The following is a 24,669-nucleotide window of genomic DNA, read 5'->3' as shown; positions in this document are numbered from 1 at the left end:
TAGGGAACAGCGGACATGGAGGTGTGCATTCCTGGGACAGCATGCAAATCAAAAGTGACCAACTCCCTTCTCTGCATCATTGCACGACATGCAGTCATTTAATAATGAAACATTCTTGTTGTACTCATGCATGTGCACCAGTTGCATAAAACATGCCTCTCGGCACCCTCACAACACATGCTGAAGAATCTCTACACAAAATCATGTCGTCAAAGTTATTCAATATCCCACATGGCAACGGGTGTGCAGAAACTGAAACAATGCTACAACGTTACCTCATTATTCATGGAATAAACACAACACTACCCATGCCACCAGAGCGGTCAGTACACTGGGAAACCATGCCCCGTGCGGAGTGGAGGGTACCTACCGCCATAGATTTGAGATACCGAGTTCTTTGAAGGACATATTCAATCTGGTGTACGAGGAAAACATTGTCAACTGAAATATGTCATCTATCATGAGAAACAGAAAGTCACTCTCGTGATGTAAGTATTCTTGAGAAGTCACACAACATTTTGACCAGTGTTTGAAATATCTAAACCCAACAAGGCAGACGGGCAGCTGACCCATAGATGTTTCCTGCCAATTTGGAACATTACCTGCCCATCATAAATATTGAAATACGCGAAACGTAAGAGACAAATCAGGTCTTGATTTCGTTGAAATATATTACAGTTACTTGAGAATCTACAAGAAGTTTAAAAAAATTAAATTTTTAAATTTTAAAAGTTTAAATTTGCTTAAAATTATCTGCCAGACAGTCGGGCAGGTAGAGGAAAATTTCATGCAGCCCAACAGAGAAGTTACCAGTTATGTGCAGGCAGTTATTTCGGACACTGATTTTCACTACTGCTTGTTAAGTGAGTGAGTGAATGTTGAATACACCACAGTCAGCAATATTCCAGCTATATCACAATGGCATGTAGACAATCGAATCTGGACCAGGCGAACTGCTGACTGAAAAAGTGAATAGCATCCACGTGGTCCGGCCACAATGACACGCAGTCAACCAAATCACAGAGCCTCATCACCTAACTCCCTTTAGTCGTCTCTCTCAACAAGTATGGTGACCAGCTCTTCCCTCGAATACCCTCTGGAGTCACTTGTTACACCTCTCCTTTCATACACACAAATACTACCAATTTGGGGGCATGCATTGTCTGAAATATTTTTGTATGGAACATGTCAAAGAGGGCTGAGAAGGAATAAAGTTGAGCCCAAAACAAGCATAATTCAATGGAAACCAAAATCCAAATGCAACAACAGTCGATCCTGACCACCAACAATCATCAAACAGAGTTAAAGAAATAATAGACATCTTAACCTTACGTATCAAACTGATTCCTGAACAATGCCACAATGGTAGAATTTTGAGCAAGGAACAAAAGTATGCTGGAGAAATTGTCTGCTATCAAGGAGCACTCAAGCTCCACGTGGAACCATAGACTACATGGTAAGGAGATGCATTACACATGCATATCCAGGATAAGGGCTGCAGTAGAACAAACAACGCCCTAAACCAGCATAGTTTAACTCACCTGGTCTCTGTAGTCATCTGTGAGTTTCTCGCTGTGCCTCAAGTTGTTCCTCAGTTGCAGCATCTCCTCTTCAGCCAGCTGGAACTTACTCTCGATGTTAGCGATGGAAGACTGCAACACAATCAGCGAGTCAGTACAGTATTTCATTGTGATTTAACGTTTACTGAGAATTTAGTCCTATCTTATCTAAGTGATAGTGTTTCCGAGTTGTTTACGTCGGTAAAACACACCAGAGGCCTGTTCAACAAAGCTGATCTTAGCGCTAAGGTGATTGTAACTCCCATCCTTTAACCTAGACTTAAGACAGTCGTAACGCTAAGACAATACTGTTATCCCTCGTAGCTTGTGTCATGTTAGTTATTCTCAAAGTATGTAATGAGGCTTGTCTGAAAGTTTCTCAAATGAGAAAACTCTAAGAGTGTGCTGTTGGAATGTCATGTCTAATGGGTAAAATTTCAAGTCTGGAATTGAAAAGGACGGATTCAACTAATTAAGATTATTCTGTTGAGGACCTGACAACAGATATTCTGAAGGACTACATGTTCCTAAAACACTGCCTTGGTAGCTCTGTTTAACCTCAGATGTAGCTGGGATGGCTTGGTCAAGATGTCTTGGTAAAGAGAGGAATTCATACAGGCCACTTTGGCATATCAAGGCAACTGAATACACAAATATTTCCCTACCTTTAACCTTTCGTTCTCCAGCTTCAGATTTGACACCTCGGATGTTTTTTCATGCAGCCTGACAGTGACAGTGTCCGAGTTGGAGCGAGCACTCTCCTCCACCTTGTCCACAAGGTACTCCAGCTCACTGATCCGACTACAACACAGTACAACCACTCCAGCATCAATACAGCTCACTGATCCATATACAACACAGTACAACACTCACTGCCCTCACTACAACACAGTACAACCACTCCAGTATAAATACAGCTCACTGATCCGACTACAACACAGTACAACCACTCCAATACAGCTCACTGATCCAAATACAGCACAGTACAACCACTACAGTATAAATACAGCTCACTGATCCATATACAACACAGTACAACCACTCCAGTATAAATACAGCTCACTGATCCGACTACAACACAGTACAACCACTCCAGTATAAATACAGCTCACTGATCCATATACAACACAGTACAACCACTCCAGTATAAATACAGCTCACTGATCCGACTACAACACAGTACAACCACTCCAGCATAAATACAGCTCACTGATCCGACTACAACACAGTACAACCACTCCAGCATAAATACAGCTCACTGATCCAAATACAACACAGTACAACACTCACTGCCCTGACTACAACACAGTACAACCACTCACTGATCCAAATACAACACAGTACAACCACTCACTGATCCGACTACAACACAGTACAACCACTCAGTGATTGACTACAACACAGTACAACCACTCACTGCCCTGACTACAACACAGTACAACCACTCAGTGATTGACTACAACACAGTACAACCACTCAGTGATTGACTACAACACAGTACAACCACTCAGTGATTGACTACAACACAGTACAACCACTCACTGATCCGACTACAACACAGTACAACCACTCAGTGATTGACTACAACACAGTACAACCACTCAGTGATTGACTACAACACAGTACAACCACTCACTGCCCTGACTACAACACAGTACAACCACTCAGTGATTGACTACAACACAGTACAACCACTCACTGATCCGACTACAACACAGTACAACCACTCACTGATCCGACTACAACACAGTACAACCACTCACTGCCCTGACTACAACACAGTACAACCACTCAGTGATTGACTACAACACAGTACAACCACTCACTGATCCGACTACAACACAGTACAACCACTCAGTGATTGACTACAACACAGTACAACCACTCACTGATCCGACTACAACACAGTACAACCACTCAGTGATTGACTAAAACACAGTACAACCACTCACTGCCCTGACTACAACACAGTACAACCACTCAGTGATTGACTACAACACAGTACAACCACTCACTGATCCAACTACAACACAGTACAACCACTCCAGCATAAAAAACAAAGGAAATACACACTTCAATGACCTCAGGTCACTTAAACAGCTGCAATACACTAGGTCACAGTGACATACACATCAATCTTGGGCACCTTGTATTCTAAATACAGCATTATGCTAATTCAACTAAACGACTCAAAGTTTGATGGATGACTCTCAACATTTACTGAATTGGTCACAAATTATTAATGTTGTTTAGATATGAATGAGACAATCTTCTTGGATCAATAGGTGACCTTGGGGGCTATATGACGGCGGTCTATAAATGATAGAGTCTGGACCAGACAATTCTGTGATTGACATCATGAGCATCGATCCACGCAATTGGGATACGATGACATGCATCAACCAAGTCAGTGAACCTGACCACCCGATCCCGTTAGTCGCCTCTTACGACAAGCATAGTCGCCTTTTACAGCAAAAATGGGTTTGCTGAAGACCTATTCTACCCCAGATCTTCACGGGCTTCTTGTGATCATATTGAAATAGTAACCAACGCTTATTGCAATAGTATCGTGATAGTAGTAAACCCAGTTTTGGGCTTGATAGTTATATCAATCAATGTAATAGAAATGAATAAAGTGATTCCGACAATCTCAAAGTCAGCCATGTTCCTACCTGTTGCTACTCAAAACAAAGGGAAGTAACTCTAATCTGAAGTTGTCATAATCCTTGCTAACCATCACATAATTATGTTTGAAATTCGCATAATTGATGCTTTATTTAAAACTAACTGCAACTTTTGAAGCTATTGATTGTTATGTGTATTATCGACAATGTAATTGGCATTTTTGTTTCTATTGATATAGTTGTAATGTAGGGGAAACAGTTGCAACACATCAGTAGTTTGATATACTCTTACACTCCGTATCAATGTCTTATACAAATGCAATGCAAGTGTCCAGTGACACAGTTATACGCAGCACACAGTCAGCAATATTTCAGCTTCATCATGACTGCCTGAAACAACTTCATAGTGCATGTACAGGGATCCATCTGTCGATGACAACCTGTGCCACAAGTGAGTGAGAATGTTTTAACGCTGCTTTTAGCAATATTCCAGCAATATCACGGTGGGAACACCAGAAATGGCCTTCACACATTGTACCCATGTGGGGAATCGAGCTCTGATCTTTGGCGTGACGAGCGAGGGCTGTAACCGCTAGGCTACCCAACCGCCCCACCTGTGCCATAACATACACCTGTAACATGAACAATTCACATGCTCACCTGTCCTTTAGGAAATCTGACCTTTCGGTTCTTTTGGAATATTGGTTAAGGTTGTCATGGCTATGACATTCAATAAATATGGAGCATAATTATTTTTTTCCAGACTGGCATATACAAAATGTATAATTTGAATATCCAGAACATAGGCTGTTTCCTTCTGGGACAAGTGAGGGCAAATGTTAAAGAAAAGTGACATCACACCATCCACACAGAACAGTTGCAGGTTAGATCACAGCACACAAAGCAGAAAGATACACACCCAAGCCTACAATATGTCAACAGAAGAGGATACCATTAAAGCAATAGACAAAAGCAAAATGGTGTTAGGCATGTCAGCTTCTCTTGTACAATTTGGAAGTAAAATTCACAGAACTAAACACGAAATTACTGAAAACTTAAAACAACACAAAACTACACATGAAATATTTCACACAAGTTACATTTCTGAATCAGGTTAATTGACCAAATTATAATCACTGCAATTCTTCACATCAACTTTCTCAGACGGCCAAACTTACGTTTTTAAAGCTGTGTTTTCTGCTTGGGCTTGAGCCCGCTCCTTGGATATTTTTTCAATGTTGATTGTGACATGATCAAGGTCAGATTTTAAATCAGCTACTTGAGTCTCTCTCTCCATTAGCTGAGCATTGAGGCAATCTAAAGCGTCCTCGCTGCGCTCTGCTCGCTGCTTCTGGGCTCTGCACAAACAAGGAGTGCTCATGCAATAACTGACGAGCAGTGCTCATAAGGATGCTACTCTACGCATGTGATATTCCCAGTACTCGGGCTGCTGTACATCAAGCATGTACTATTACATCTATCTACAGTTTCACTTCTTTGTCATATTTTGTTTAACGAAGCCTGTCTTTGACGGACATTCTTACAGTTGAAGAATTTAATCACATACGATATAAAGGGAGGTTGTTCTTAAAACCATAAGGCCTGCCAATGTTATTTCTTGTCTTACATATTTGATTGGTGAATATGCCAAATTGTTATAATACACAAAAAAAATTAAAGACCATTTTTAAAAAAAAAAGCCATGTTAATCATTTTACATAATTTGTTCAGTAAAATATTTTTTTAAAAATCACTCATTTCACAGCTATATTCAATAAGGATCATACCAACAAGAAACAAACCTGAAGTTGCCATCCATTTAATGCTTTATTTTAAAAAAATTATCTATATTAAATTGTTTCATAAAATTATTGCTACAGCTTGTACAAAGATGCTCTACAATGTCTAACACTGGAAAACTGTTCAAGCTCAAGCCCCAGATATTGATGTTCTCTGCAAACCTACGTGATCATTTACCCTTCTTATTGTTATTTCATTAAAATCAATCTTGTAATCTGACTGGGTACCACTCAATAGCTGACAAGTCCTTCCATAGCAGGTCAGGTGAACCTGCAGTGATGTTTACTTGCAAAATCAAAATGAAGATTCATGGGTTTTTGATCCAATCAATGATCAGCTTTCTGTAATGAATCGGCTTCACTTCGCTCAACTCTTTTTGTCAACATGAATCTTGAGTTAGTTTCTGAATGGTAAATTCTTTAGTTGTCATGATGCTCAGAAATGACAGGCTGTAAACATAGTTGGGCTATTATTATTTTCTCCATTTAGAACTCCCCATTCACATTCGTTTTCGAGATACAGAAATGAGAATGCTTGTTCTGTGAGCATGGTGAGTTTAGAATCCCCATGACTGATTGGCAGATTTGTAAGTTCACCTGATGTGACCTTCAATGGAATGTTTGTTAGATGTTGACAGAGAGAGGCATAAAATCAAATCAGATTTTAGAAGTGATACATGACCCTCCAACTCTTGACTTGTACGTGTCTTTTGTTATGCGCGACACGAATACCATCATGACAGAGTGATTCTTACAGTGTTAGCTAACAATGGATAGAAAGATCAATGAAATAAGCTGCCCGAGACAATAGAAATATCACATGTTCAGAATAGAAACGGAAAAGAAGACAAGTTGATATCAAAGAAGGACATAGTTGTGAACCCAGTGTAGTCAGTCTGTTCTTGATTGACCAGGGGTAGACACCAACAAGTACAGCCAGCCAGCCCACAGCTCATTTCAGACAGGTGCTTAATGTAAAATAACTATGTTTGGGAGAATAACAAATTGTCCTGAAAGATTTTGGGGACGAGCAGACGAGTAGGCAGTGTCTGACATTGGAACAAGAGCCTGGTTGTTAAGTTTCAGAATCACATATTCGGAAATAAAAATCCAAACTGTGGGAGCAATTTAAATATCAATGCCAGAAAAAATAAAGTTCATTTTGAATTCAATAGCCAGAACAGTATCATATATTAGAGGTTTAGTATAACTGACCTATTACTCAGAACCTGAGCTTCAGTAATTACTGACACAGAAAGATTTGCACTGTAGTCCCAACTCACATAATCTAGCTGTGGCAGCTGGTTTCTAATACATTCTACATGTACTAGGAGCTAAGGAGAGACGATAATTATCATTGAAATGAATCTTGTTGGCTACAGAAATAGAGAATATGTTGGGTAAGGATATGTGTCAGTTACCTCCCACTGACCATGTGCTTGTCACAAACAACTACTGGTATGTGCTTTGAAATGATTCTAACTAGGTATATATGTGCATACATAAATCATATATGGAAGTGAAAAAAAAATGTCAAGGATCATGTTCACAGAAGTCTAATGACAATTGTCTCTAGACTCCACTCCCCTCATAGCCTAAAAACAACAGTCCCAAGTCCCCCACTCAGTGTGTGGCCTAATGACAATTGTCTCAAGGCTCCACTCCCCTCAAAGCCTAAAGACAACAGTCCCAGGTCCCCCACTCACTGTGTGGCCTAATGACAATTGTCTCAAGGCTCCGCTCCCCTCATAGCCTAAAGACAACAGTCCCAGGTCACACACTCACCGTGTGGCCTAATGACAATTGTCTCAAGGCTCCACTCCCCTCATAGCCTAAAGACAACAGTCCCAAGTCCCCCACTCGACCGTGTGGCCTAATGACAATTGTCTCAAGGCCCCACTCCCCTCATAGCCTAAAGACAAAAGTCCCAAGTCCCCCACTGACCGTGTGGCCTAATGACAATTATCTCAAGGCTCCACTCCCCTCATAGCCTAAAGACAACAGTCCCAGGTCCCCCACTCACCGTGTGGCCTAATGACAATTGTCTCAAGGCCCCACTCCCCTCATAGCCTAAAGACAACAGTCCCAGATCCCCCACTCACTGTGTGGCCTAATGACAATTGTCTCAAGGCTCCATTCCCCTCATAGCCTAAAGACAACAGTCTTAGGTCCCCCACTCACCGTGTGGCCTAATGACAATTGTCTCTAGATCCCCAATCCCCTCATAGCCTAAAGACAACAGTCCCAGGTCACACACTCACCGTTTGGCCTAATGACAATTGTCTCAAGGCCCCACTCCCCTCATAGCCTAAAGACAACAGTCCCAGGTCCCCCACTCACCGTGTGGCCTAATGACAACAGTCCCAAGTCCCCCACTCACCGTGTGGCCTAATGACAACAGTCCCAAGTCCCCCACTCACTGTGTTGCCTAATGACAACTGTCTCAAGACCCGACTCCCCTCATAGTCTAATGACAACAGTCCCAAGTCCCCCCCACTCACCGTGTAGCCTTCTTGAGGGAGTCCTTGTCCCGGTCACTCTTTCCCTTGGCGTTGTTGAGTAGATCCTGGATGTGATCCAACTCGATCTTGTCCTGGTTCACCTGACTCTCCAGGCTCTGAAACAACCACACTATGTAACCTTGGCCTCGCACACTCAAAACAACTGTATTGCTAAGACTCAGAAAGATCCTACAGAGCTGTATCGCATTACACTGAGCACCAGTTTCAGAGAGTGATTCTAGTAATACAACTGCCACAATCTAGTTTTACCATGGATGAATTTGACCTAGAGTCATCTAGATTTCATGGAACTCGACTGGTATCATGAATAACAATGTGTCATCAAGGTATGAAGACCAATCCATTGAAGCCATCTGTAACAACAAGTCTGAGATGAAGGGGGCGTATTCTGCCCCGGAACCCCTGTAAAGATCTGGTTGCAGTTATACAAAACAACCTTAGCGCTACGATGGTCATAAGTCCATGTTAAGGTATGGGAGTTACGATCACCTTAGCGCTAAGATGGCTTTGTACAACGGCACCCTGGTCCATGTGGAGTTGATACCATACTTCATAAGATTAACTTGACTACATCATCGACGACGAAACATTAAAGCCTGACACCAGTCATGGTGAACCTCAGGGCTACTTGAACAGAGAGATCTTAGCGCTAAGATGATCGTATACTCCCATACTTTAACATAGGTTTGTGACAGTCTTAGCGCTAAGATCGCTTTAAGCAAAGGGCTCTGGTATTGCATTGTGCACATGTTTTATGTACCATGTGATACTGCTGCCTGAGAAACACAAGCATAAGCTGACAGAGATGAAAAAGGGGAAGTCTTCACCAGGACATGACACTTAGGATCATAATCATGAAGTTAGCTTTGAGTTGGATGATGGATGTCAGTGAAATGGGCACAGTGATGAAGCTTACAAAGTGACCAACATCTACAGTAACCATGGTAACTATTGGCAGATATTATAACTTCTGGCAACATGGCTCACAACTAATCACCACACCCTTCCAGGCTCTCACAGTATTCAGGGATGAGAATGGACATTTTTCTTTTCAGCTGAAACGTCTTTTCAATGGAGCGTGATCCATGATTTGGGAGTGTTATAGGGGGTTCATCAGAATTTAACAAATTTGTGCTCTCTAAACTTCGTGGAAAAACACGGATCTGCAGAAGGTTCTCATTCCTGAGTATTTCATTTGCTTATTTGTTTGTTGTTTAACACCGTCCATACATAATCGAGTCTGGGTCCAACAATCCAGCGATTCACATTGTGAACAACGATTGACTTCATCAGGGTATGAGGACATTCTATCAACCAAGTCACTTAGCCTGACCACCCATAGCTGGGTACCTATTCTAACCAGTATAAATCTCCATGAAGCAAAGTACTAAAAATTAAAGATGGAGGCTGATGGGTCCTTGTCAAGATTTAGAGATTCCCTTAATTCACATACTATAGCAGCAAAGTTATGCCCCGGAACCTCTATTACTTATTATCTCAAACACTCTTGGCAAGAAATATTTACATTGAAGGAATCAGTTTGATTCAAGAGAGTGAAAGCCCGTTTTTTCTATGCCTATGTCAAGATTTGTTTGTTTGATGTTTAATGCCACACTAAAAAATATTCCAGCCACATGACCATGATTACAGTGGTTTGTTAAAAAAAAAAAAAATCGAGTCTGGGCAAGATATTCCAGTGATTGACAAAAGCATCAATCTACAGAATAAGAATGTGATGTCAGGCATCAGCAAAGTCTGAGAGTCTGACCTACCACAACCACGGGGACATATGTCAAGAAGCACAGCCTTATGTGTGAGTGAGTGACTTGGATTTAACCCCGCTTTTAACAGTATTCCAGTTATATCATGGCGTATCAGCTTAATGTGGGAGAAAGCCCAAAGTGATACAGGTCTCACACATTTACCACTTCGGTGAAACCTACGAGCACGGGTATGGTGCTGACAAACCTAGAAACATAATCAGGGCAAACCAGGATTCGAACCAACATTCATAGGTTTCTGGCGTGCCCAAGGGACGCAACCTTAGACAACTGGGCCACCCGTGCCCTCACAGCCTTATGGATGAGAGCTGCTTTAAATATCTACATATATACATCTTCTGGGATTACAGTATTTACGTTATTGTTGTATTTTCAATTTCTATAGATAAGTCAAAGAATGTCACAATATGTGTCAATCTGCTCACTGAATTCACAAGAAGAACTAGGCCACACACTTCAAGCAATGGCAGTGTATGGCCTGCTAAATCTTAAGCTCTCTCAAGCCGTGGCTCAGCATGTAGAGCTGGAATATTGCTGATAATTTCGCAAGGTTGAATGAAGAAGATAATAGCTTTACTCATGTGCATATTAGCAATTCCCAAATGCTGTTTGGTCATGACAAATCACAGTGCTTCATTGTTTAGAAAAATATACAGCAATGTCATCCATTGTTCATGACTTCACATGGACGGTGGGGTAGCCTCATGGTTAAAGCATTCGCTCTTCAAGCCTAAGATCCAGGTTCGAATCCCGATATGGGTACAATGTCTGAAGCCCATTTCTGGTGTCCCCCGCCGTGATATTGTTGGAATATTGCTAAAAGCGGTGTTACTAACTCACTCACTAACTCATGACTTCACAAAATACATGATGTTATCTGAACTACAGGCTGTAGAGTTTCTCTGTGGGGTTGACATTTCATACTGTTTTTCTTCATTATCTATCTAAAAACGTCAACGAGTAACGCTTAAAAAGATAACAGTCTTGGTACTCAGGCCCCACTTTACATTTTTATTTCCATTTTCAAAATTTAAAAAACAACTTAAACTCCCTTTCACATGCGCTCTGCTTTACTGTGCACCTTGTGTTATGGTCATGGCAGCAATAGGAGTTTTTATGCCTGATTATGTAGGGAGGCCCTTTCCCAGGTTGATGGTACATGACCGTTTATTTGGTCACATGCTTTTTGAACAACAAAAAACAACCACGCCCGCCCACACTATGTTTTCAAAGACATTGCCTGAGAACCAATTCTTGTGTTTTTTAAAGCCTAATATATACAAAAACCTACTCAAAATTTGGAATTGAGTACAATCTATCCCTTGGATTAACACACACTTCATTTCCTCAAACAGATAATATGTAATTACTCATATCTTTGTTATTTTCGGTGGGGCGTTCAACAACAAACAAATGTCCAACAGTGAGCTAGTGTATGTTTGGCCACTCTGCAGCACTGTGTCCATTACCCTGATCTGTACAGCCATGCGGTTACAGTCCGCCTCCTTGGTGCGAAGCTGCTTCTGTAGGTGTGCCCGCGTCCCCTCCAGCGTCCCCTGCAGGCTGGACAGTGCCATGTTCTCCTCCTGGGATAGACGGAACAGCCCCATTACACACAGCACACCACACAACTAGCAACAGGAACACCACAGAGGAACACCACAGAGGAACACATAGAAGATCGCATACCTACATCCAACACAAAGATGTGTGCAGGGAAGGCCCTCAAATCAATACATATATATTATGGTGTACATTAACTAAAATCAGTGATAATCAAAGCTGCAGCGGGGCAATCAATGAACCATGTTTTGGTCGTAACAATTATTATGTACATAAGAGGGTCATTTCAATTTATAGATGATTTACCGTGGATTAATTTTACTCCACAATTAAATTGTGAAGTTTGGGGTCAGGATTAGCATACAGTAAGTTCCTGACAAAGTAGACACAATTTATGGATAACAACTTCAGTAGAAATTTTAGAAATTACGAGACAAGAATCTCCCTCAAATGAACCTGAGTTCATGCTTAGTTCCAGACAAATAAACATGATCAAGAAATTGAAAGTAGAAGAGATCACGCAAGAAAAGTCGACAAATGATTAAGAAATAATAAATCAAACATTCAGTTGCTATAGTTACAAATTTACATAATTTTATTAAAAGGGAAACATATTAATGATTAAAAAATCTGGATAAAGATCAAATAAATCTATTATTTATGTCTGAATATATACCTGTATACTTTTAATTTTATGAAACAGCTATGCTTTGGGCATGTTGGGAGATTTCTTGATTTATTCATCAAACAAATATTATTGATCTACAAGTGGCATCATCTTTCTCAAAAGTTAAAAACACAGCCATAGAACATTGAACAGACAGCTCCAAAGACACACAAGGACAAGATATCAAGAAATGTGACAAGTCTACCAGAAATATTAACATCAATGAAAATGTGAACTAACTGTCTTTCCTTCCTATAAGCATGCAGAAGGCAAGGAACAATGTCTTGATTACTTACTAATATGCATTTGTTGACACAACATGTACAAGATAATATTCATTGGTAAAATTAATACAATTTAATCATGTAACTAAGCTAACTGATGATGTATATCATACCTCGTAAATGTTCTCTACACATCAAAGAAAAATTTAAGGCATAATGATTAAACACCTGAATTCTTTGTCAACATTTCAGAGTGAGCCATTACCTAAGAAATAGACACCACACCCAACTTATAAAAACACTTTATCACTTACTCTTTGGGCTGCAGTTTGATTCCTCAGATCAACTATTAGTCTGTCTCTCTCCAACAGCTCTAAGCGCAGCCTCTGGAAAAATGAAATAAGATAGTAGTTGTATCTGTTGTATGTTTGTTTCTGTGATTGATTGATTGAGTTTGGGTGAGTGAGTGAGTGAGTGAGTGAGTGAGTGAGTGAGTGAGTGAGTGAGTGAGTGAGTGAGTGAGAGTGAGTGAGTGAGTGAGTGAGTGAGTGTATGGGTTGGTTGGTTGGTTGGTTGGTTGGTTGGTTGATTGATTGATTGATTGATTGATTGATTGATTGATTGATTGAGTGAGTGAGTGAGTGAGTGAGTGAGTGAGTGAGTGAGTGAGTGAGTGAGTGAGTGTATGGGTTGGTTGGTTGGTTGGTTGGTTGGTTGATTGATTGATTGATTGATTGATTGATTGATTGATTGATTGATTGAGTTTGGGTGGGTTGGTGGGTGAATGGGTGGATTGGTGAGTGAGTGAGTGAGGAGTGAGGCCTTGTTTCTGTCATGCTCATAGTTCACATAAGATTAGCATGGATTAGATTGATTTCTCAGTAGCAAAGCATAATTTAATGAGTCAATGCAATTTCACAAAGAGCCAAATTCACACTCGCAAACAGAAAAAACAAGTTTCAGTAAGGTTTTAATTTTTACCATGTTTACTCTGAGAAGCAAATTATATCATAGGTCATATAGTAAGATGGTCAAAGTGCAGAAATTGAGATTAATAATTGGGATCAAATAAATGTTGTCCTCAACATCACACGTTTTTTTACATCGGTCAAGGCAATTTCATGATAACAGTGTTGCTGACAAAAAACTTTATCTCACCTCGGTGAGTCGATCCATGTCGGCCATCTTCTTTATGAGTACATCTCTCTGCTCTGAAAGACGGAGCGCCGACGCCTCCTGACTGTGCTGCTCACGGAGAAGTCGGCGCAGTGTCCGATTTGTTGCTTCAAAATCTGTCAACTTTTCCAAGAGGAGTTCTTTCTGTTTTGTTAATTTTGCACCTTCAGCAGATGGCCTGCTCTCCTCCCTAATGCGGCGGATGGTTTCCCGGAGTTCGCGGACCTGCTGAGCTGCTGCTTGGCCGTCCATCTCCACCTCAATCAGCTTCTTCATCAATTTCTCTCTCTCGACACTGAAGAAATCCCTGTCACACAAGAAAATACATTTAAGACTGGGTATTACATGGAATTGTCAAAGGCTATAGATTCTTTTAACCATCAAAACAAGCTTGAGATACTTCACTTTCGCTCTAATGATAAAGCTTTACACCAAAAAGATGTGACATAAATACTGTTAGTCTAAAAGTTATTTCAAACTGGTTATCCTGCAACATTAAGACATTTTGAGAACTAAAAGCCTGGGTGAGAATAGGTCTTCAGCAACCCATGCATGCTTGCTGTAAAAAAAGACTATGCTTGTCGTAGGCATGGTAAGAGGTGACTAACGCGATAGGGTGGTCAGGCACACTTGGTTGATGCATTTCCTGGTCCCCATTCCACACAGCAATAGCAGCGCTATGACAGCCGTAGGTCTATGTTAAAGTATGGGAGTTACGATCACCTTAGAGCTGCAATTGCTTTGTGGAACGGAGCCCTGCTGTCTAGTCTGCACTAAGTCTAATAGGATACAGCTATATGTTTGAAGAACAAAGAGGGATTACTTGATTTTCACACACTTTCAGAGGTATAATCACAACCAGCAACTCACTTGCTGATGTCGACATCTTCGTGCATGAGGTCCATGCTTTTGCGGAGCAGCCTGTTCTCCTTCTCAGTCAAGCACAGCTCATCGTGGACGTCCAGGATCTCCTTCTCCTGCTTCTGGATGATACGCTGTGAGGTCTCCAGGAGGTCCTCCTTGTGCTCGATCTCCGACATTGCGGTCTGGAGTGCAGCCTAGGGAGTACATGGTGAGGATTGTACAACTATAGGATGATTTCATACAATAGATCATGTCATATTGTCAAACAAAATCGGAGTCATTCTGATAAACATAATAAAAAAAAATAACGTGGTAGCCATTTTGCCAAACCAAATGGCACGTTTTTCAATTTGAGACTGAGGAAATTTACACTAATCAAGAAAAGAATTCAAGTCTGAAAGAATTCCGGGGTTCCAATCCCAGTTTAAAATGTTTTACAACTAATGAGATTGCAGCACACTCCCTTTCATTTTACAATGATTGTAACACCAGCAAATCTGAAAACACATCTTATGAAGGTTAGATAGAACCAAGCAAGGTACATTGTGCCCATGTGGGATCCAAGCTCTACTATGGGACTGTATCCCCACTGCCCTATCTCATCTCCCTTAGTTCCAGAAGACACTGGAGTTATGAATATGTAAAATAAAAATAATTTCACACACAGGAACCATCAAGCAGCATCTGAAAAGGGGATGGGCATAGGATGCTAGAGCTGAAAAGGGGATGGGCATAGGATGCTAGAGCTGAAAAGGGGGTGGCATAGGATGCTAGAGCTGAAAAGGGGATGGGCATAGGATGCAAGAGCTGAAAAGGGGATGGGCATAGGATGCTAGAGCTGAAAAGGGGGTGGGCATAGGATGCAAGAGCTGAAAAGGGGATGGGCATAGGATGCTAGAGCTGAAAAGGGGATGGGCATAGGATGCTAGAGCTGAAAAGGGGGTGGCATAGGATGCAAGAGCTGAAAAGGGGATGGGCATAGGATGCAAGAGCTGAAAAGGGGATGGGCATAGGATGCTAGAGCTGAAAAGGGGATGGGCATAGGATGCTAGAGCTGAAAAGGGGGTGGCATAGGATGCTAGAGCTGAAAAGGGGGTGGCATAGGATGCAAGAGCTGAAAAGGGGATGGGCATAGGATGCTAGAGCTGAAAAGGGGGTGGGCATAGGATGCAAGAGCTGAAAAGGGGGTGGCATAGGATGCAAGAGCTGAAAAGGGGATGGGCATAGGGTGCAAGAGCTGAAAAGGGGATGGGCATAGGGTGCTAGAGCTTGTAAAGGGGATGGGCATAGGGTGCAAGAGCTGAAAAGGGGGTGGCATAGGATGCAAGAGCTGAAAAGGGGATGGGCATAGGATGCAAGAGCAGAAAAGGGGATGGGCATAATATGCTAGAGCAGAAAAGGGGGTGGGCATAGGGTGCTAGAGCTGAAAAGGGGGTGGCATAGGATGCAAGAGCTGAAAAGGGGATGGCATAGGATGCTAGAGCTTGTAAAGGGGATGGGCATAGGGTGAATAAGATAAGAATGGAATTGGAGTGACTGTCTAATAAAAAAATAAACATGCTCTAGAGTCAGTAAGACTAGGAGACACTGTACCTCATTTTTTAAGGTTCCAACCTCTGTCATAAGAGAGTCAATCTTTTTCTCATAGTCCCTCAAATTGCCATGAACACGATCTTCATCGTCTGTGGACAGATCTTCAATCTGAACCTCAGTCCGTGGCGTTGTGATCTCCAGACGATGTGTCGGACCCTGTGTGCGGAAAAACAGCGCCATGCAAATACATACACCTGACTTCAGGATTAGAAACTAGCACTAGTCTGCTAGCCTGAGACAGCTGGGAATATCACAAGATCAGGGGGTAAACTTACGATATGATTTTCTATCAGGGAAAATACAAAGACAAAGTTTTGTGTGAATGTAGATCACATTTAATGAGGAAGCACTGGGAAGGCACACACCAATCTATTACTCAAAAATAAAAACAAATCCTGATTCCACTTAAGTAAATCATTCCAAAGTAATGCACTGAAATCTCTATTAAGGGCCTGGATCAGAATGTTAACCTGTCGCAGACATCACGTGTTCTTGAGACAGACATTCTTCCCCCTTCTCTGTAATGGCCCTTCAAAGTGTCCCGTAAAATATCCCCAACAATAATCATCCACATTATTATTGTCAATAATAAACTTCTGCAGGGTACTCAATAACACACATGGCAGGTTCAGTTTCATCTTTTGTACAAATTTGATTATGTTTCTCAACAGTTACAATTTCGAACTCTCAAAAATTCTGAAGATAAATACCTAGAGTTGTCATTGATAGATAGAAATGCTGACAAATGAAAAGAACACCAATAGCACGTTTCCAAATAATTTATCGATCCCGTAGCATGGAATATCAACACACTTATTTAATTGTTTTGTCATAAATAGTACTACTGGACATGATAGAAAGTATCTATTAAAGACACATGGCTCAGAATAATGTTTGTTTGTTCGTTCGCTTGTTGCTAAACGCAGTACTCAGCAATATTACAGCTAATCATGTCTAGACCAGACAATCCAGTGATTGACATCATGGGCATCGATCTTTGCAACTTGGATACAATGACATGCATCAACCAAGTCAGCGAGTCTGACCACCTGATCCCTTTAGTCACCTCTTATGACAAGCGTAGTATTTGTTGCTGAAGACCTATTCAACTCCGATCTTCACGGGTCATGTTAGAAATTAAGGGTTTTATATTTCAGCTATACAACAGTGGTCTATTAATAATTGAGTCTGGACCAGAGAATCAATGGCTTCATGAGCATCAATCTTCTCTTTTGAGAGTGAGTGAGTATGGTTTACACGGCTTTTAGAAATATTCCAGCAATATCACATGGTGGGGGACACCAGAAATGTGCTTCACACATTGTACCAATGTGTGGAATTGAACCGGGGTCTTTGGTGTGACGAGCAAATGCTTTTACCCCTGGGTCAGAGAGCGGAAGTTCCGGGGTTCAATCCCCAGCCACGTCATACCAAAAGACGTTAAAAGATTGTACTTGTCCTTACCTTGCCTGGTTGCCCTAAGGAGCAAAAACCAGAACTAGTCGCCTCGGAGTCAGTATAGTTCGTCTGAGTGGGGTATTCATGTTAAACTGTGGCATGGTATCTCAGTGGGCTAGCACTATAAAATCGGTATTAGTCTGACTAGTACAAGCAGTCACACACACACACATGCATGTCGCTCTATAAGTGCAATAATCTTTGACACGATGTTAAACCGCATTACACCTCACCCACACTATTGGAATACGAAGACATGCATCAACCAAGTCAGTGATTCTGACCACCCAATCGTATTAGTCGTCTCTTACGACAGCCATGGTTTTGCTGAAGACCAATTCTAACCACATTTTGAATATTGTCAAGGATGAATTAAATAGTCATCAACATCATCAAAGATTAACTTCTTTATGATTTAAGATTTAAATTTGTTTCAAAAAATTTGTTCATATTTGCCTTGATAATTGATTAAAGCTTTTCAATTTCAATACAATTACTAGAAACCATTTTAATTGAGCAATGAATATTACTGGAGATCTGGGATAGCATCCAACAGCACAACATTCTCTTTGAATTTCACAAGCTTCAACACTGAACTTTAAAAGCCGCCTCTGCAGCAATGAAAACAAACAAACCTGCCAGGATATCTTTGAGCCCTTGGTTGCTTTCCCCGGTGGGGGCACCCATGGCCCTCCCCCTGGACTGCGACTCCGAGCCCGGGCTGAGGCGGTGGTGCTCTTGCGCGGTTTGATCTTCAAGTTCTGGACACCCAGGGAACTTGAAAACCCCTGTAACATGAATGTGTTTAACATTAGGGAGATCAATATTAGAATGTGAGAAACTGCTTTAGTTCTGTATTTCAGTTGTATACGGAAGGAAAACTTCTGATCAGTTGCCATACTTAGGACAGCTAGATACAATGCAGGTTGTAGAGGTTGACCGCTTGGTGCAAAATAATGTGATGACAATATGGCCAAATCTAGAATACTGTATTTCCTTGATTAAACGCCCAGACGTATTTTACCTTAGACCTCTTCAGCCCTGGCTTTTAATCTCAAAGATGATAGGGGAAAATTCAGTGCATAAGAGCTAGACGGCATTTAATTAAGACCCAACATTTAATCAAGACCCCTGATGTTTATTCAAGTCCTGGTGTTCATTCGAGGAAATATGGTATGGACAATTTAATATTAGAACATAATCATGACAGTTAAAATGGTTAAGAAAACTAAACATGCTAATACAGAGAACCACATCATACAACTTGACACACGATTATAAATTATGACAACTAAAAGATGTCAATTTTTGCAAAACCCTGAACACTGAAACTATTTGCATAAGTCACTTAATCATGTTAATGTGCGGCAGACATAATCTTTATGTGAACATGTGAGTTTTTTTCCAAAGTGAACAAAATGTCTGTTTACCTGACGCGCCCTCACCTTAGTCCCTTTCTTCTTGGTGGCCTTTTTAACATGTACATGCACAGGGATGTCGTCCTCTACATGAACGTGGACTGGAGATGTTGGACGAAGACCTTTCTCCACACCCATTCTACCTGAGAGATATCAGAAAGAAAATCAAATGATTAGGTTTACAAGTCATAGAAAGTTTATTTATTGATGTGGACAGGACAGTTTGTGTCCTCATACATTATTCATCAGGTTCACATCTTCCCGAGGCAAGTGAGTTAACCGACTATAAAAGTTCAGTTTCCACCCTTTCCGAAAAAGGCTGGAATTTCTGGGCTCGGTTGTAGTGCCCCTTCTGGCTAATACGAATTATGTCCCTTCTATGCCTCTCTTTGGACGAATCAGATTCCACATCTCGTATCTATCACTTGCATTTGCTTCAAACAAAATGGTGACGTCCAATCAGGACGATCTGATCAACAATCTAGATCTATGTTGTGATAAAACGAGTCTTAGATCCCGAAGTGCATTAAATCCTGTGAGCACCTTGATTAAAACATGAAAAGATTAAGAAAATATCTGTTTGACAACGAATTGGCCATGCACAGGCTTTGCAAATTCTACAATTGACAGAAATCTGCATGACAGTTTACGAACGAACGATTTCGTTGTGCGATTTTGATTGGACTATGCATAGACTCATTTGTCCAGCCAAAATGTAACTCCATAATACCAGGCTAGTTCGGCAAGTGTGGAAACTGGACTTTTAAAGTCAGTTTACTCACTTGTCTGGGGAAGATGTCATGTTCATGGCATAGATACAGTCAACATTATTTTCACCATGAAGTAGAAGGCAATGCCTGCATAGCCCAACCTTCCTTTAAAAAAATGGAACCTAGGCCTACTTAAAACACATCCCTACTTTTACATTTTGACAAAACATTAGTTAGATCTCTTTGTAGCCAGTATTTATACCGTGGGAGTTGCCCTAACATGATGCATGTGGAATATGTTCTCTGTCACTGTTGACATGCGCCAAGCTCCAACACCAGAGTCAAGGGCTGATCTTCACAATGCATGGTACACAGCTCTTTACAATTTCATGGGGTCCTAAACATGGTGATTGGGATTATTTGGATATTTAGAGCCCCGAACAAGGATATATATCTTTACCTGATTTTTTTTTCATTTTCATCACCCAGGTTTAAAGAGGATGGGGAGGGTAAGCAAAATATAAAAAAATACCACTAATACATAATTGTCGGCGTCCTGTTATGCAGTTGATGTTCACATTTACAGCATGTATAGTTTACAATACGATAAATTAGCCATGTGTGCCTTGTACATTTGAGTCTACTTGCCCAAATATGTCCTTTTGTGTCATTTTAGTAGATTTTCGTCTTTACATACATCAGTTATAACTTTTAGCTCCCCATTCCAGTTCTGTCTGGACATTGTTATCATGGCATTTATTACCAGTGGTATAAAACTGAAAGTATATTTATAAGCACATGATTAGGTCTAGCTGATGAAATTGAGTCAGAAGACAAACAGCATTATTGTTTAAAAAGATCTAAATCAAACTTGCTCATGTTGCTAGATGCACTTTTGTTTTGAGTCTATTCCCATTTCAAGATCAGAATCAATAACATCTTAATGGTTGTGTTGGTGATTTTACATTCAGAGCTTGATTACACTATTAAAATACACAAATAGCATTGTAATGTGATAATTGTTTTCGAAATATAATATAGTGACTAACAATGAATATGTAATGTGATTTAATGGCATCCATCCTGTGTTTCACTGTTAATGTGTGACAAAGTAGGCATACAATGTCTATTTAAACTACACCTATAGGCGGCTCCCTATCGGCTGATTGCAATACTCAGTATAGGTCAACAAGATTTATGCAATTTAACTTACTCATTGTAACTCATGCAGCTTTGAGTTAAATGTAGCAGCAGCCTTGTATGACAAAGATATATAAAACACCATCGCCACGGGACCTATTGGGTGAACACTAATTCCTTATAAATATTAATCTATTCCTGCTGTTTACAGCTGGGTTATAAAATATTCAAGAGTTTGTTTGATAACTGGTTCATGCTTACACACGTAACTGTAAATTCATTATCTAGAATCTAAAGTTTCGGTTATGTACATTTTGTAAAGAATGCGATATTCCTTCAACAATATCGTTATTGTATGAATTTGAAATCGGCGCTAATTTCCATACTTGTTCACACAAGTTTCAATATTGATTTCAAACATGCAACATGTATATCGAGGTTATGCAAAAATAGAAGTTGCGTATTTTAATATCACCATTTGCTTGACAGGAATCTACTAAAATAGATCAACCGTTCATCTATCCAGTGTTACTAAGGAGAGGAATTTCAGAAATTCATGCAAAAACACGTTGACATTTCGACAACACGACTGACACATTTCGCTGACATTTCCAAGTTGTATTTTCAAATACACTGTAATTACATCATAATAAATAATTGCAAATATATCAACGAACCTTTTGGCATCAGTTACCACCTATCCATCCACTCAGATCAATAATGCTGGCCAAAATACAGGGAAAATGATGATGGATAGACAAAATCTTTGTTGTTGTTTCCATCGGATGCAAATCCCTGCAATTTCATTGGTTGAAATCAAATGTCAATTTCAGCCGAGTAACAAGAAGAGTTCAATAAGGGAGGCTACTCTGACTTGTGCCACCCACGAAAATCGTTCTTGATGAAGAGGATATAATATTCTTTTCATGTTCTATGGCTGGAGCATAAAGACCATATATGGTCAAATGGTCGAAGGAGCTTATACGTTATGGGGTTGGAGGATAAGAAACCATTAATGGAATTTTCCCTGTTTTCACATTGAATAACGAGAGTATCCTTTATAACATTCGGACGAGATTTTACGCCGCATCTCATATTGTTCGGCGTGGGTGATATTTAAGCGTAGCACCAACGTGCTCGGTGCTTATGTTTTCAGTAACTAGTTTCCCTACCTATTTCGATTATTATAGATCCACGTGATATAAATGGAATATTGCTGATTATGACCTTAAATAACATGCTCTCGCTCATATGTTCCCTAAGCACCCTTCCCTATGTAAAGCTTCGCACAGCAATATTTCGTTCCGATCTGAGGGTAACAATGTTTCGAAGCTTTTCAAACACAGGCTGGCTTTTTATAATAAATGCTTTCGTTACATTTTTGGTGTTGAGAAGGTAACTGAATCTGTTTCAGAAGTTTTCTATTGTGTATCATGCCCGATATCTTAGCACTGGAAGGAACGACTGTTGTTCGAAATATAAATTTTTTTTTTTTTTCTTTTCAAAGTGAAAAAGCTCGTGGAAATAGCGCAACTATTATATGATATGTTACAGCGAAGTAATATCTAAATCTGGAAGTGAACATGCAGGTCAAAATGACCGCGTGAAAAATTAAAAGTCAATAACCAAAAAGACAAATTGGCCACATGTAAAAGTACAAATATATATAACAAATGTTATATTTGGGATAACACTTTTTGAGTAAAGTACAGATTCTCGTACTTTTTGGGGGTTGAGTCGAGAATCTGTACTTTACTCAGAAAGTGTTATCCCAAATATTACATTTGTTACATTTGATCAATTTCTAAATGGCATTGTGTTTTCATACAAATATATAGTACAAATAGTGTTAGTTTCCATTTATTTGCTCTATTTATTTCATTGATCCAAAGTAACCATCAGTGAAACCTGCATGTGTTGTCTTACTGATCAAGTTGTTAATACACTTTTGTAATGCATACCCTGGAAGTAAGAAAACGTACAACTTTATGTATAACAACTTCTGGTTTATTGCATATAGCGATAAATCAGCAGTTGTTATACATAATGTTAAATGCATATATCGTGACCCGTGAAGATCCGGGGTAGAATAGGTCTTCAGCAACCCATGCTTGCTGTAAAAGGCGACAATGCTTGTCGTAAGAGGCGACTAGCGGGATCGGGTGACAGGTTCACTGACTTGGTTGACGCATGTCATCGTATCCCAATTGCGTGGATCGATGCTCATGATGTCAATCACAGAATTGTCTGGTCCAGACTCGATCATTTATAGACCGCCGTCATATAGCTGGAATATTGCTGAATCCGGCGTTAAGCAACAAACAAACAAACAAAGGCATATGGTGACGTTTCGATGTAGATTCTCACACCGTTCTCAGGCTGGAGTCATAATAACCAAGTGATGAGAGGTGTATGATATGTTGTGATAAACAGAAGATTAACATTGACAACAGGTAATTGTTATCCATAAAGTTGTACGTTTTCTTGCTTACTCATCACCTTCTAGAATGCCAATCAAACAGTTAATACGCTGATACTGTGTTAATTGATTGATCACACTGACTGGATTGATGGATATAAACAAGGGGTGAAGCATATCACTTGCATCACTTGCCACTCACCATGTTTGCTAATGTAAGTGGGTAGCTTCTAGCAAAACTTTCCGTAAGAATGCGCATGCTCGTGTGTGACTCCATTAACATAAAACGTCAACGCCAGAGAATAAAAAGTCTCGATTATCTGCCGAAACAGATTCTGTTGGGCGAAAAGGGCAGAATAGGGGTAAGCAATGGATTCATCGCACATGCAGCACTGGATACCTTATTCATGTATATACGATAACTACGCGATAAATCGCAAAGAACAATAACGAACGAAGCTCGGTATATTTCACGATAAAACATTGTTCTATCAAATGTATAGCTTACAGTGCACTTTGCATAAGATACACACCATCTTGCTATGTTAAGCCCATGCGCAGCTATTCTAGGACGCAGGATTGGCGCATTTTCAAGCAATAAATGCAAAGTTCTGCCCGAAACTCTCATGTTCAATCGGTAATGGTATTCCATTTTAAGTGTTGCTCTGAACTCTGAAAATATTGTTGAATAAATAATCTTGATTTTCATTCCTTATAAGTGATATTTTCCAACAGTGTGTGTATCTAATTATTATTTGAAAAGTAAAGTTCCGCGTAGAGTGTGTTGTATTCTACATCCAGGAATGGGGTTGTTGGGGTGGCCACCTCCACCCCTTTCTAACACGTACAACCCAACCCACCCCCTCTTGCACACACAGAGAAAAATGACAAGAAATGTTACCTACCATTATAACATGTTGATTTGGGCGTGAAAGTACCCCATCTCCCCTCTCACTGAAATTACACCCCACCCTTTTTTTAAATAAAATCCTGAATTCACCCCTGAACATTCATTTAATTTTATTTTGTTGACACAAGGATTAAATTGGAAAGGAATATTTCTAAATTACTAAATACGAATGGGTAAAACCCGTAACGTAAGCCCAGCGCTTTTCAGCAGCTGTATGTAACTGGATCCAATCCATGTATGCA

The 24,669-nt window shown here is 40.3% G+C and overlaps 1 protein-coding gene across 4 annotated transcripts in view; it reads right to left on the bottom strand.

Annotated features, from left to right (window-relative positions):
- LOC139459710 (outer dense fiber protein 2-like) overlaps window positions 1-21,870 on the bottom strand; it is a 37,141-nt gene extending 15,271 nt beyond the window's left edge. For 2 of the 4 annotated variants that reach the window (XM_071241354.1, XM_071241356.1), the window contains exons 1-12: window positions 21,776-21,870; window positions 19,261-19,391; window positions 18,466-18,618; window positions 16,373-16,528; window positions 14,786-14,973; window positions 13,898-14,222; window positions 13,054-13,125; window positions 11,755-11,871; window positions 8,484-8,599; window positions 5,362-5,541; window positions 2,225-2,360; window positions 1,542-1,652 (exon numbers count right to left, since the gene is read on the bottom strand). In XM_071241354.1, coding sequence (XP_071097455.1) covers window positions 1,542-1,652; window positions 2,225-2,360; window positions 5,362-5,541; window positions 8,484-8,599; window positions 11,755-11,871; window positions 13,054-13,125; window positions 13,898-14,222; window positions 14,786-14,973; window positions 16,373-16,528; window positions 18,466-18,618; window positions 19,261-19,391; window positions 21,776-21,785 — 1,695 coding nt within the window. In that variant the 5' untranslated portion in view covers window positions 21,786-21,870. The remainder of the gene's footprint in view (window positions 1-1,541; window positions 1,653-2,224; window positions 2,361-5,361; window positions 5,542-8,483; window positions 8,600-11,754; window positions 11,872-13,053; window positions 13,126-13,897; window positions 14,223-14,785; window positions 14,974-16,372; window positions 16,529-18,465; window positions 18,619-19,260; window positions 19,392-21,775) is intronic. The other 2 variants (XM_071241355.1, XM_071241357.1) reach the window with 2 other exon arrangements.
- Between the last annotated feature and the right edge of the window lie 2,799 nt (window positions 21,871-24,669).

Source organism: Haliotis cracherodii, unplaced genomic scaffold (assembly GCF_022045235.1).
Source record: "Haliotis cracherodii isolate W230 unplaced genomic scaffold, xgHalCrac1.p SCAF_13, whole genome shotgun sequence".
NCBI lineage: Eukaryota > Metazoa > Mollusca > Gastropoda > Lepetellida > Haliotidae > Haliotis > Haliotis cracherodii.
The sequence above is the reverse complement of the archived record's forward strand: the minus strand, read 5'-3'. Positions and strand labels throughout refer to the sequence as shown.